This window comes from Dasypus novemcinctus, chromosome 12, assembly GCF_030445035.2.
Source record: "Dasypus novemcinctus isolate mDasNov1 chromosome 12, mDasNov1.1.hap2, whole genome shotgun sequence".
In the NCBI taxonomy this organism is placed as follows: domain Eukaryota; kingdom Metazoa; phylum Chordata; class Mammalia; order Cingulata; family Dasypodidae; genus Dasypus; species Dasypus novemcinctus.
This window is the reverse complement of record NC_080684.1, coordinates 59,059,194-59,073,955: the sequence shown is the minus strand read 5'-3', so window position 1 is coordinate 59,073,955 and position 14,762 is coordinate 59,059,194. Positions and strand designations below refer to the sequence as shown.

Here is a 14,762-nt window from a genome sequence, read left to right as displayed (position 1 = left end):
ATTCATTTGGAAAGGAAAATGCACCCAAATAGTCAAAAGTATTCTAAAAAAGAAGAGCAACGGGGAGAATTCCACTGCCTAACCTTGAAACTTAAGACAAAGCTAGACTGGTCAAAAAAGCATGGTCCTGCCATAGAGTCAGACACATTGATCAGTGGAATAGAATAGAGAATCCAGAAACAAACCTTCACCTATACAGACAATTGGTTTTTGACAAACCTACCAAGTCCATGTTAATGAGACAAAACTGACTCTTCAACAAATGGTGCTGGGAGAACTAGATATCTATAACCAAAAGAATGGAAGAGGACCCCTATCTCACTCCCTATACAAGAATCAACTCAAAATGGATCAAAGCTCAAAATATAAAAACCAGGACCATAAAACTACTACAAGAATATATAGGGAAACATCTTCAAGACCTTGTAGTTGGTGGTGGTTTCTTGGACCTTATACCAAAAGGACACACAACAAAAGAGAAAATACATAAATGGGACCTCCTCAAAATTAAACATGTTTGCTCCTTACAGGACTGTGTCAAAATGATGAAAAGGGAGCCAACTCAGTGGGAAAAAATATTTGGAAATCACATGTCCAATAAGGGTTTAATATTCAGGATAAAGAGATGTTACAACTCAACAATAAAAAGACAACACAATTAAAACATGGGCTGAAGACTTGAATAGGCATTTGTTCAAAGAATAAACACAAATGGAAAAAAACACATGAAAAAATGCTCAACATTACTAATGATCAGGGATATGCAAATCAAGATATCATTTCACACCTATCAGAATAGCCACTATTAAAAAGACAGAGATTAATATAACATTTTGTGTGATCTATGTATCTTTAAGAAAAAAATAAAAAAGATAATTTTTTTAAACAGAAAAAAAAAAAAAAGACAACTATAAGTGTTGGAGAGGATTTGGAGAGACAAGAACACTTATTCACTGTTGGCAGGAATGCAGAATGGTACACCCACCGTAGAGGACTGTTTGGCAATTCCTAAAGAAGTTGACTATAGAGTTGCCACGTGACCCTGCAATACCACTACTGCGTATACCCCTAAAAGAATCTGAGAGCAGTGACATGAACAGACATCTGCACACCAATGTTCATAGTGACATTATTTTATGATTGCCAAAAGTTAGAAACAACCCTGGTGTCCATTAACAGATGAATAGATAAACAAACTGTGGTATATACACATGTTGGAATATTATGCAGTTGTAAGAAGAAATAAAGTTGTAAAGCATATGACAACATGGATGAACCTGGAGGAAATTATGTTGAGCAAAGCAAGCCAGACACAAAAGGACAAATACTGTATGACTGCATTACTATGAACCAAATATACCGTGTAGCATACCATATGGTTTAAATACATAGCCAATACATTTAATTGAGAAATGTATGTTTTTATTCAACTGTATTTTCTTATTTATGTTTTCAATTACTAAATTTACAAAATAAAGTTAAATAAATAAATAAAGCAACTGATTAAAACACAAGCCAAGTGACACATATCACAAAGATTTAGGCACATTTAGTCCAATTACTTCCATCTCCTCAACAAAAATCAACGAAAATCGGACTAAGGATCCTGAGACACTTCAGTAGAAAATGGAGTAATTCACTTGGCTGCTTTAAGGATTGAAAGAAAAATCAAAAGGTATTCTGGAGGAGCAGGTATAACTTAGTGGTTGAGTGCCTGTTTCACACAAGAGGTCCTAGAGTCAATCCCCAGTACCTCCTTAAAAAAAAAAAGGAATTCTGTTTAACACTCTATAACTCAGGAAATTAAGTTCTTCACAATATCTCCTTCATAGAAGGCTGAAGTTTCACTGCACATTCAAATTAACTGTCTTTGGTTATGTTTGAAGGAAATTTTTTAAAAAATGTTATTAGAAAAGTAATGAGCTTACAAAACAATTAGGCATAACGTGCAGAATTCCCATATATCACCCCTTCACCTAAACCTTACGCTGTTGTGAAACATTTGTTACAGATTATGAAAAAATAGGATCAGACTATTTGTTTTAAGGAAATTTTTAAAGAAGATCCTATCTGTGACAGTTTGAAGCCATTTTGTGAATCTCAGAAAAGATCAAGTTCTTGGAGTTAATCCATTCCTGTGGGTGTGGGACCCTTTGGCTGGCTTGAACTCAACTGGGGGCCTTTGATTGGAGTACTTCAGTAAGGCATAACCCAGGGTAGAAGAAATATGAAGAGCCACACAAAGAAAGATAGCTGCTATTTTACCCTGCCTTGTGACAGGACTCCAGATTCACCCACAGCTGCAGAAAGACGGAGAAACCCTGAAAGGCTGAGAGAAAAGCCAGAAGGTGGAATCAGTGGAACAGCCCCAAGCTGAAGCAATGAGATGGAGGAGAGGAGACAAGCCATATGCCTGACTGCCACCAGCTGAGCTTGGGGGAAAAGTGGACAGAGAAAGCAGAGACCAAGGGAAAGACCATCCACTGTTTTGCCTTCCCACATGTCAGGAGTCCAGAACCACCAGCAGCTGATCTTTAGTGAGACAGCATCTCTTGATGATGCCTTGATTTGGACATTTTCACTTGAAAATTTAAGATTTTACCCTAATAAATTCCCATTATAAAAGCCAACCCATTTCTGGTACTTTGCATTGGCAGCCCGTGGCAAACAAAAACACTATCCTATGATTAATTATTACACTGGGTGAAAATCTTATTAGCATATTTTATAAATATAATATTGCCTTGAATCACAATTTTTCAGTCTAAAATATTTTACATTGTACTCTTTAATTATTCCAACTGTAATAAAATCTAATCCTAAAATACTAGAATCAGGTGATGCTCTGAAAGAGATTTTTACTTAATCTTGATAGTGAAATAACACCTGTTCAGAATTTGTGGTCACTGGGGGTTCAGGTAATAACATACTACATTCAATACGCCTTAACTGCTCAATCCTAACTACCCTAACATACCCTCAGGATATCTCTACAGGATAGGGGGCCCACAATTCACTTTTGAAAAAAATACAACGATACACATCACATGCACACACTCACCCTCATCTATCCTAAAGGATCTGAAGGCATACAGTTAGTCTTTTATTTTACAATGCATTGTTTTATATTGTTCATTTCTTTGTGGCTTATCAAGGGGCCAAGACCATACTGAGATACTTAAGAAATTCTTTCCATAGCTGTTAATTTTAAGGTCTTACAAAGAAGATTAATGTACCAAAGCACATATCCTTAAGAAAATCAAACGGTGCAAAAAATGTCTTATATAAAGAGTCCTCTGCCCATTCTCCAATCCCCAGAGGCAATCAATTTTAATTGTTTCAGCTACTCAGTTGTCTCCATATCTAACATATGTATACTACTGTATTAGTCAGCGTTCTCTAGGGAAACAGAATCAACAAGTGATATCTGTCAATAGCATGCAATTTTATAAGAGTCTCTCATGTGACCGTGGGGATGCACAAGTCCAGGTTCCTGCAACCAGAGGCTCCAATGAAAGTCCAATGAAGGTTCTTGACAAGTTCTAGGAGATGCTGGCTGTCCAAAGACAGGCTGGAAAATTCTCACTCAATGCTAGAATCACTTCCCCTTTTAAGGCATTCAACTGATTGGACAAAGTGTCACTCATCGCTGATGGCAATCTCCCTGACTGATGTAAATGAAATCAGCTATCTATGATTTACCACTGCAGTAAAGTCAATGGTGACTAAAGTCCATAAATGCCCTTGTATTACATATAGTTAGCCCAGTGCTTGCTTGACCAAACAACTAAGTATAATTACCTGGCCAAGTTGACACATTAGCCTAACCATCACAGTCCACCCCTTGTCAACTTGGCAACCATACACATTACCTTAAACCATACTTAGTCTCTAAGTAAAAACAATAATAAGCATGCATATATATATATACACACACACACACGCACACATATTTCTGCCTACTAATGTTCGACTTTCCTGGGTACAACCAGAAACGCATTAATTCCATACACAGAATAGGGTGTAAGTTCTTAGGTAATATTCACTCTTAAACTTGACATTCTCAAATATTATGACATGAAACTGATACAACTTGTTATATGATAAGGGAAAGGAAGACAAATTCATTTTGTGTACATATACAATCATGATCATAATGAAACAAGGAAGAAAGATCCTTGACCATTATTATAGTTCTCATTTCTGTAACTGGTCATGTGGTCAAAGTTCATATTTATCACTACTTTTCCACTACCCATTCCATGCTTCCATTACCCTCAACAAGCACTTCAGCTGGCCATGGTTCTTTGCCTGGTGGGGTGACCCAAACTTTCATTCCTGAAGATTCTGGACCATTATTAGTCCTGATTGAATCCGGCTGTTGCAATTTCCCATTGACTTTAATCTTAAGACATGGCAGTACTAGGAGATGCCCTAGAGGATCTCCTGTATTCCACAAACTCTTCTTTACCCTCATTAGGTAGATGCAGTTCAATCCCCTTATAGTCAAGATCAATCGCCCCAGCCAGTACAGTAATTCCCTTCTTTGACTGTTGATTCAGAGGTAAAAGGAGCCCAAAGTGGCCAGGTGGCAGTTTTAACTTCCAGTTCAATGGAATCATTGTTGTGTTCCCTGGTGACAGCACTCTTCCTTTTGGGACTAAAACCTGTAGACCAACAGAGTTTGAGGTTGCAGGGAAAGGAAGCAAAAATTTTCCTAGTGGGTCATTAGGGGTAATAGTGAGTGGTGCCATTCCCATTTTCACCCCTTGATTCCGGGACCCATGGATCCTGGTTATGGGAGAAACAGCACTATAGGGTAGACGCTGATTCAGAGGATACACAGCCTCCTGGAGAACAAAGCCCCAGCCCTGCAAGGTATTGCCACCTAGTTGGTGCCATAATTGACTCTTCAAAAGGCCATTCCACTGTTCTATCAATCTAGCTGCTTCAGGGTGATGGGGAACATGGTAAGACCAGTGAATTCCATGGGTATGTACCCATTCCTGCATATCATTTGCTGTGAAATGGGTTCCTTGATCGGAAGCAATGCTGTGTGGAATGCCATGGTGGTAGATAAGACATTCAGTAAGTCATGGATGGTAGTTTTAGAAGAAGCATTGTGTGCAGGAAATGCAAACCCATATCCAGAGTATATGTCTATTCCAGTTAAAACAAATCACTGCCCCTTCCATGGCAGAAGTGGTCCAATGTAGTCAACCTGCCACAGGTAGCAAGCTGGTCACCTCAAGGAATGGTGCCATGTCAGGGGCTCAGTGTGGGTCTCTGATGCTGGCAGACTGGGCACTCAGCAGTGGCTGTAGCCAAGTCAGCCTTGGTAAGGGGAAGCCTGGGTTGCTGAGCCCATGTATAACCTCCATCCCTACCTCAAAGGCCACTTTGTTCATGAGCCCACTGGGCAATGACAGAAGTGGCTGGGGAAAGAAGCTGAGCATTAGCCATAGAGCAGGTCATCTTCTTCACTTGATTATTAAAATCCTTCTCTGCTGAAGTCACTCTCTGGTAAGCATTCACATGAGACACAAATATTTTCATGTTTTTTGCCCACTCAAAAAGGTCTACCCATATACCTCTTCCCCAGACCTCTTTGTCACCCATTTTCCAATCATGTTCCTTCCAATTCCCTGATCTGGCCAAACCACTGCCAACAGCCCATGAATCAGTGTACAAACGCACCCCTGGCCATTTCTTCTTCCAAGCAAAATGAACAACCAGGTGCACTACTCGAAGCTCTGCCCACTGGGAGGACTTGCCCTCACCACTGTCCTTCAGGGATGTCCCAGAAACCGGCTGCAGTGCTGCAGCTGTCCACTTTTGTGTAGTACCTGCATATCGTGCAGAACCATCTGTCAACCAGGCCCAAGTTTTCTCTTCCTCAGTCAACTGACTGTAAGGGACTTCCCAGGAGGCCAAAGCTGTGGGCTAGGAAAGAGAAGGTAACATGGCAGGGGTGGTGACCATGGGCATTTTGGCTACTTCCTCAAGAACCACTCCCAGTACCAAGCTGTATTAGTCAGGGTTCTCCAGGGAAATAGAATCAACAAGAGATATCTATCAATAGTATGCTATTTTATAAGTCTCTCATGTGACCGTGGGGATGCACAAGTCCAGGTTCCACAGGCTGGCTACAACCAAGGGCTCTGATGGAAGTCCAATGAAAGTTCTTGACGAGTTTTGGGAGACGCTGGCTGTCCAAAAACGAGCTGGGAAATTCTCACTCAATGCTGAAATCACTTCCTCTTTTAAAGTTTTCAACTGATTGTACAAAGCGTCACTCATTACTGATGGCAATCTCCCTGATTGATGTAATTGTAATCAGCTATCTATGTTTTACCACTGCAGTAAAGTGTATGGTGACTAAAGTCCATAAAAGCCCTCGTATTACAGTTAGCGCAGTGCTTGCATGACCAAACAACTGGGCACAATTAACTGGTCAAGTTGACATATTAGCCTAACCATCAACTACTTTTTTGTAAACTTATCAATTTGAGATATTACTGTCTTCTTACCATAACAACATTAATGGCTAACATTTATTGTGTTTACTATGTGCCAGGCACATAGATTTACTTGTTTCATCTCATTTTATCCTCACAACAACCTCATGAGATATGTACTATTATAGCCCCATTTTGGTTTGGAAAATAGGGGCACAGAACATTAAATAATTTGCACAGTCACAAAGCTATTAAGTGACAGAACTGGGATTTGAACTCAAGTAGCCTAATACCAGAGCTTACACTTTTAACCTATAGCTCTTTTATCCACCCACTCCACAACTCACTCTTAATACTTTTGTGTTGGTTCTCCCAAATTAAATAAGTAAAATGACACAAAATACATAATTAGGCAAAAAAGTCATAGAAAAAGGCTAAGGAAGAACTTAAGAAAATACGAGATTTTATAAAATCTGTGACAAGAGTAGACTTAATTATACTTTGCTTTAATTTTCTAAACATTAAAAAATGAGAAATTAGAGAAAAAGCAGTAGTAGAAGTTTTGAAATTGAGAAAAAAAGAAGAAAACAAAAGAGATGAAAGCCCTAAATAATCTAGGCAATCCTGTTCAAAGCTGAGTGGGATCTTTCTGAAACAGAAAGCCCCTATAATACTCTGGCAGAAAGGGGTATTGTGGTCTCATTCTATGAAAGAACTGAGACAGCTTACTGACGATGGATGAGTGAAATGGAAGACGTGCAATAGCAAGTTAGCTGGACCTAAGAACAACACACCATCTCTGTTCTACTGAAGCCTTTCTCTAACCCTTCTAAATGACAGGGATCTGACAAGGCTTACTGGCTACACTACACAACTGAGCACTTAGGCGGACTGTCAACTCTTTCTTTCATATGCATATATTCTTCCCAGCTACCTCATTAGCCTCTGGAAAGCTGAAGCTAGCCTATTTATTTTATTTTCACCCATGTAACATAGCATAGTGCTATACACCTCAAAGATAAACGCTCAAGACGGCTGAACTGGAGAAATCACATCTTACAATCAGAACATCAGAATTTGAAGAAATCTTAGAGATCATCTAGGCTAGACTCTTTAAAAGCAAAGAAACAGATACTCTGGTTTCTCTTCAGATCCTTTAAAAGCAAAGAAATAGAGTGGGTAAGTGACCACTAGCTCAAGATCATAGACCTGGGACTTGCACCATAATCCCAATTCTCAGTTCACCTTTTCCACTGTACCAAACAGCCTCTAATTTCTTTCATTACAAGAGAATGAATAATCTATTTCATCAGAAATTAAAATAACAGCAGTTTCCTTTCAGTATTCACTATGTCAGAGTAAGGTTAGATTTGCTTGGCAGCCTGTGTCCTAAATTGTGGTAACTGCTTTATAAACATTCCTACTTAATACAATAACTCTAAGAAGTAGGTGCTATTAATCCAGGGAAAATGTAACTTGACCATGATGATAATAAGTGACAGAACCCAGATGCAAACACAAGCTGGTTTGTCAGCAGAGCCTTGGCTCTTAACTAGTATCCTATACCACCTCTTACTGAAGTTACCATAAAAATCCTGAACACACGCAGAGCGTAGTACAGAGCCTATCTCAGTTTGCCAAAGGGATTCCAATGCATAGTACCAGAAATGTGTTGGCTTTTATAATGGAAAATTTACTAAGGTAAAAACTTACAGTTCCAAGGCCATGAAATATCCAAATCAAAGCACATGAATGATGCTTTCTCATCAAAGTCAGCTATTGACTTTACGTGGGGGTCAGAGGGTCTGCCAGTCTCTCTACTTTCTCTTTGAACTCCGCTGTGGCCGATCAGTCATCTCTCTATGGGCCTCCACTACTTGAGCCTCTCAGGGCTTCTCTCCTTGAGCTCAGCTCTGGGCGAACCTGGAATCCTTTCTCTCACATGGCCAGATCAAAACAGTGGATTCCTTTTTCTGTGTGTCTCTCCTATGTCTCCATTTACATCAGACCCAGCAAGAGAGTGGACACTCAACCTGAGTCACACCTCACTGATATAGTCCAATCAAAGGGTCTTACACCCAGAGGAAGAGATTAGTTCAAAAACATAATCTTTATCTTCTGATTCATGAAAGAACTTCAAACTGTCACAGTGCCTGACGCAGTACACAAATAATAAACAATAACAATTTTTAAAAATGTTTGAATAACTGACTAAATGAATGGATTATTTAACTAATTAAAAAGGTTCTCTTACAGTAAATAACTCTAAAAAGAAGAGTTCATTGTTCATCTAATAATTAGATTCTAATTACATAATCCTCTTAGAAAGGATCTGATAGTAAACATACTAGAGGGAGATTTGTGCAATGGTTAATTTTTTTATCCTACAAGTACTTCATCTGTGCAACAAATATTTAGTGATAAACTATTTTTGTGATTAATTCAGTATTAAATTTGAAGACAAAAAAATAAAACGTTCTCCTGCTTGTCTTTAAGATTCTAGTCCAATAAATCAAAACCCACTCAAAATTCTAAACCACTCACCAAAACAGAAATAAACATGCAACACCTCTCTCCTTCCTCTGGTAGAGAGGGAAAATATATAACATTAACAGAGCACCCACAATGTGCTAGTTCTTGAACTTCCTCAACACAAAGTTTCACCTAATCCCTTACAGCCCAGTGAACAAGGCAGCATCTCCATTTTCTGCTAAACAAATAAGGTTTATATGAGATTAAGTACTTGTCACAGGTCACTTAGCTAATACTGCAAATCCAGAATTGAAACCCAAGTCTGTTTGACCCAAAATCTATGTACTCCTCAAAAAGGGGTTAAAAGTACAATTATTCGCTCACCAAGACAGAGAATGGGTTTCTTCAAGACCAAATGAAAACAATGACTGTTTTAGCTGAAAAACAACATATTATGTCATTTAATCAGTCTATTAGGTAAAAACTATCATATTATTAGAAATGACAAAATTAGAACTCAAAGAAGCAACTTGCCCAATAATATGCTGCTAGGAAGTAGTGTAACTAAACCAGCCCTGTAGTAGGTGTTAATGCAACATTGAACACAGGAAAAATGGAGAAAGACTCAACCCATGTAGTTAGGAGATTAAGACCCAAAGTATTTAAACTAATCAAACCTTGTGTTTGTAGAGTAAAAAGGAATGAAAAGCACCATTCATTCCAACTCCCACTTTCAAAGAAAAGGAAAGCAATTTTCTAGTAATATATTTATTAATTGGCAACCAGAAAATTGGTCTTAAACATCAAGCCTACTGGCCTTTCCAAGCACCAAGCAACTGTACTTGGATTTGTTACAAGTTAAAATTATTCTAAAAGTAGCAACCAAGGTACTACTTCACATAGCAAAAGCTTTTGAAAAAAGAACAGTACCTTAAAATACATAAACTTTTTCAGGAATGAATGAACAGAAATACTCCTTAGAATCGTTTCCAAAGCATCATATATGGAAACCGCTTTGTCTATTTCTTGACATATTTGGGGGGGCCTTAAGTGTGTACCAAAAGCGCAATGTCTGCAATGCCGGTTCTGAAAATGTTAATACTTTGGTCAGGAAAAAAGTTTAGCCTTACTATTCAGTTCTGTTCAATATAAACCCAGAGTAGCCTTTATTAATGAGACGGGCCAAAGCATATTCCTAGGGAACTGTCCTGTTTTTGACAAACCAAAGTAATGAACGAAAGGGTGACTGAGCATTAGCATACAACATGGATAATTGCTTGTCTTTATTCACATTTTACTAAAAAATACACACTACAAATCTAAATCCAAAAATAAATGGAATGATTCTAATGCAAAATTACCAGGCAGACATTTCGGTATTTCTTCATCCCACAACACACTGTCTTTATCCCTCCATCTCATAAACACTATCCGAGTTCTTCGGGAAACTGTCGCTGTTCCAGCCGCACATCACTGTGGATCATTAAGATCCAGAACGCATGAACTGCTCCCAGGCCTGAACTAGCACTAGCTCAACAATAAACTAAGAAATAAACAACTAAAGATGTGACTGATCCTAGAGCAGGGCACTGTTTACTTACAAGGGAAGATACTCATGCTGTGATGGAAAACATGTTGCACTGTCCTCCCCTGGGTCCTAAAAAAAATGGTACTTTGACAAGCTAATGTGATCGTGAGGCTAGAATTCCCAGAAGTTTTTGACCTCTCTTTTGAATCGCTTCAAGGCAGAAGCACAAATGAAGACATCAGACACAAGGTGCTCCGAGGTGCTGCCCATAGCTTAATCTGGAAGTCCATCACTTTATCCAAGAAACTGTCTTCTTGCCCCATACTCCACTATAGTTAAGCTAGATGAAAGGAATAGATACCCTTCTTCACTCTGGTGAAAAAAAAGAGAAATCAAAGCCAGACGTCCTTCCTTCTCGCCCACAAGAGGCTCGGAGCAGGACTCGGGGCTTAAGCTGCGGTTTCAAATGAACACCAGGCCCCCGCTGCCTCTACATCTGCAAACAGCGCAGCAACAGAGCAGAACCATCAACTCCACTCCGTCCTCCAAGCACAGCCAAGGACTACTTCCCAGAGCCCGCCCCGGCGCGGCCCGCCCCGCTATCTCCTCCCCGTTATCCGCTCGCAGCCACGCTCGGGCCTGGATTCTCCTCTCCGCCCTCCCCAACTTAAGCTCGTTCCACTAAACCCACACAGGCCACAGCCCTCCGTAAGTTCCGGTGAGAAATGTCGGAGGACACAGGGCAAAGATGTTCCCGGTGCGGAACCTCACCTCGGGATGGAGAAGGGGAACACAGCCTGCTTCAGTATCGTACTCATCCGGGCTGTCCGCCATCTTGGTATTAAATCCCTCCTCCCGCTGCATGCCGGGAGAAAGCGTTTCACCCTCGCGGGGCTCGGGCGAGGCGGAGGGCAAGCGCGAGCCCCGCCGGAGGCGAAGCAGCCGCCTCCGCCGGCTTTCCCTCCCCCCGTGACGCCCCTTCTGCCCCCTCCCCTCTCGGAGGGTGCGCGTGCGCGGGCCGGTCCCTGGCGGGAGCGCGCTCTGCTGCACTGCGTCGGGGCTGGCTGGCTGACGGCTCTGGGCGTGGGTCCGGTGGCTCGGGGGCGGGTCGGGGACCTGAGGCAGATGTGCGCCTCTGGCCTCCGGGTGGAGGCGGGTGGCGGCGGGGCGTCTGAGGCTCTAAACTTGGGAGACCTAGCGGCGGCGCCGGCGTGAGGACCATTCTCCGGAGTCCCGGAGCCAAGGTCAGGAGCCCGGCAGCCCCCTACCTTCCAGCTGCGTTCACCCGCTCTCGGACCCCTAGGACCCCTCAGAGACGGGGCAGAACAGTCACCCATTTACAGGGAGATTTTGGACTGTCGTGCTTAAATCCACACCTGCAATGCTAAGAACTGGAGAAGCACCCCCATCCTCCACACTCAAAAACAAAAAAAAGTCACCCCGCAACCCACGCCTCCGAGGGGCTCCCGGGAAAACACGAATAAAGCTTGGGGCTTCCTCCCAGGGAAGTCTTTTTTAAATGATCGCATCTTGGTCTCAGTGGTCTTTGAGTTAACGATAGCCATATAAAAAAAATTGATGCGCTTAAAGCCCACACCCCATCTGTTATATTTTAGTATAACCCAGGAACTCAGAACTGAAGTCATTTTTAAATTGAATCCGCTGAAATGCGAGCCAGATAAAATGACTAAAGCCATTTTTCAAAAGGCTATTAGAGCTGTCGGAATGGGAGGGGAATGCTTTCTTTCTAGGAACTGATGGGACAATTTAAGATTTTTGTCCGTGTATAGCTATTAAAAATTGTACATCTAAACTGTTCAGAGGGAAATTTAGGTACCATAAAACATGATCTATAATAGATTCTATACCAGTCTTTCATGTTAAAGCCACGTCAGCCAAAAACCACCAACCAGAAGTCAGCAGCCCGACAACATCATACTTGGGTATTATTAGTTGGCAAGTCGCTCCTGAGGAAGTGTACAATGACTCTGGAAAAGGGAGAAGGAAGCTTCGTTTGTAAAATTTGGATTCCTGCCAAAGGAGTGTGAAGTGGGTCTAGGGAGATGGAGGATCAGCTCTGTATTGGACACAGTTTCCGAGGTGGAATAAGGAAAAGCTGAGATTAATGATGCTGCCATGAGATGAGGGCTGTTTAGTAATTGGGTATCCCCAGAAATAAGTGAAAATAGCAAAGCAGGCCTGGGACGTCATTGATAAAAGAGCAGAAATCACTCAAAGTGGGTTCGATATGGCATTTTACAACTGCTTCCTGGCTTTGAGAAGAAACAAGGTTCTTTGTTAACTTTGCATCAGGCTTTATCTGTCTTTCCTCCCAGTAGGACTGCTCTTTCTCTTTTCAGTCAGACCTGATTTTCCTTCTTTAGGTCAAGTACAGGTTTTGACTCTTTCATCCGTCATACAAAGCTAGACAGTTAGGGTTCTTCTGCCTTTGCAACACCAAACTGCTTTCACACCCGTTAATATGAACAGACATAATTTTCACTTCCCACATTTTCATTATTATTTTGCTCCTCCTTACCACTATGTCATGGCATTTGCAGTGAGTAAGAGAAGAGAGGAGTAAAGAAAAGTTAGGAGATAGGGTAAAGAAGATATTGAACTGTAGTGAAGGTACTGAATTGTGTAGAGTGAAGAAACTAAGCGCAGATAATAGGAGAAAATAGTTTGTGGGTACCCATGTATTAGAAGCATTGGGGCAGGGGTATGATGGAAGTATTCAATAAATGGAGATGTGGTTCAGCCCTCTAGTTGATCCTAGATTTACAAAGGTCCTGAATGGGTAGATGAAGGACAAAATTCAGCCAATAAAAATATTTTCATGGGCCCGTGTGGTAGTTTTCAAAAATATATTCTAATTAGGTACCAATATCAATAAATCGGGAGAATTCACTTCAAAATAGTAAGAATATCTGGGGATCTGGGGTGATCTGGGTTATCTGGGGATCTGGTAGATAAATATAAGATCTAGTTTATGGGAGATCTGATAATACTTGACCTCCTTGCCTAATCTCCACTAGGCCCATAACCTGCTTTACTCCCAATTCTTTGTCTGCCTTTTTGCTGTGGACATTTTTATTTGTGACTTCTGTGGATTCAGAAGAAAATACTAGAAGTAGCTGAAAAGAAGTTGAGCTAGGATCCTAGCCACCAAAGGCCCATGTCTGCCTTGCTCACTGCTGTAAGACCAAAATAAAGTTATTAAACAAAAAACTGCCCGAAAATTTAAAAAATAAAAAAACAAGAGCAAAAGTAGCCATTCTTGGGAAAGCATGTTGAAGTTGAGACTCAGACTGCATATGTTATGAGCCAAAGTGAGCCATGTAGATACAATCAGAGTCCATCTAGGTAATTACAGAGTAATGGTATAAATGTGGTTTCATGTGTGACTTCACAGACTTCTGGAGTAAAGAAACATTAAGAGATTGTCCAATTCTAGTCTAACTCCATCATTTCATGAATGGGGATATGCTGGTTAGAGAATTTAAGAAACCTGCTTCAAGTCCCACAACGAGATGATACCAGAGCCATGTCTAGAAGCCTCCTGACTTTCCCCCCATCTACACTTGCCTGTATCCCCACTTTCTTCTGTTGTGATTATCTTAAGTTCCTATTTGGTCTGCTTAATAATTTTTTATTCAATATTTCTTCTGTGTAAATGTTAAAATTAGTAACCAGAACACAAAGATAATTTTAAATTGCCATTCATTATTTGACCTAGGTAAATACTCTTTAGTAACCATTGTACTTCAAATTCTAATCAATCCTGTTTTCAAGTTGGTTAATTGCATGATTTACCCACAAGCTATTTCTCAACTTCTGTGTCTTAGGATTGTGGACTCACGAACAGGATAAAATACTACTTTGTGTTAAGGCAAGGGGTTGTTATTTATTTATTTATTTATTTTTTTAGTCAGTTCCAGAGGTTGAATCCAGGACCTTGTACATGGGAAGCAGGCACTAAACCACTGAACTACATCTACTCTCCAATGAGAGTTGGTGTTTTGCATTTGTTTTGTTTTATTTTTAGAAGATAATAGGGATCAAACCCAGTCACTCAACCACTTGAGCTACATCTGGTTCCCAAGGGATTGTTATTTTAACAAAAGAAAGCAAGTACACATAGCAATATTCTGTCACCCTATTTTAAGTGAGGATAAATTTTATAATCATATCCTATATGAATTATTGATGTAGATGAACTCAAACTAAGGAAATATATGGTATTTAGTATGTGATCACTAGCCTCCCAGATGGCCCCCAAAGAGTCTTGTCTCTTGATATTT

At 40.5% G+C, this 14,762-nt stretch overlaps 1 protein-coding gene across 2 annotated transcripts in view; it reads right to left on the bottom strand.

Annotated features, from left to right (window-relative positions):
* The window catches only part of ZDHHC17 (zinc finger DHHC-type palmitoyltransferase 17), a 224,584-nt gene extending 212,835 nt beyond the window's left edge, over nt 1–11,749 (bottom strand). Inside the window, exon 1 of one of the 2 annotated variants that reach the window (XM_058308461.1) lies at nt 11,230–11,749. In XM_058308461.1, the coding sequence (XP_058164444.1) occupies nt 11,230–11,322 (93 nt within the window). In that variant the 5' untranslated portion in view covers nt 11,323–11,749. Of the gene's footprint in view, nt 1–10,291; nt 11,142–11,229 lie in introns of those variants that run through there. The other variant, XM_058308462.2, reaches the window with a different exon arrangement.
* Between the last annotated feature and the right edge of the window lie 3,013 nt (nt 11,750–14,762).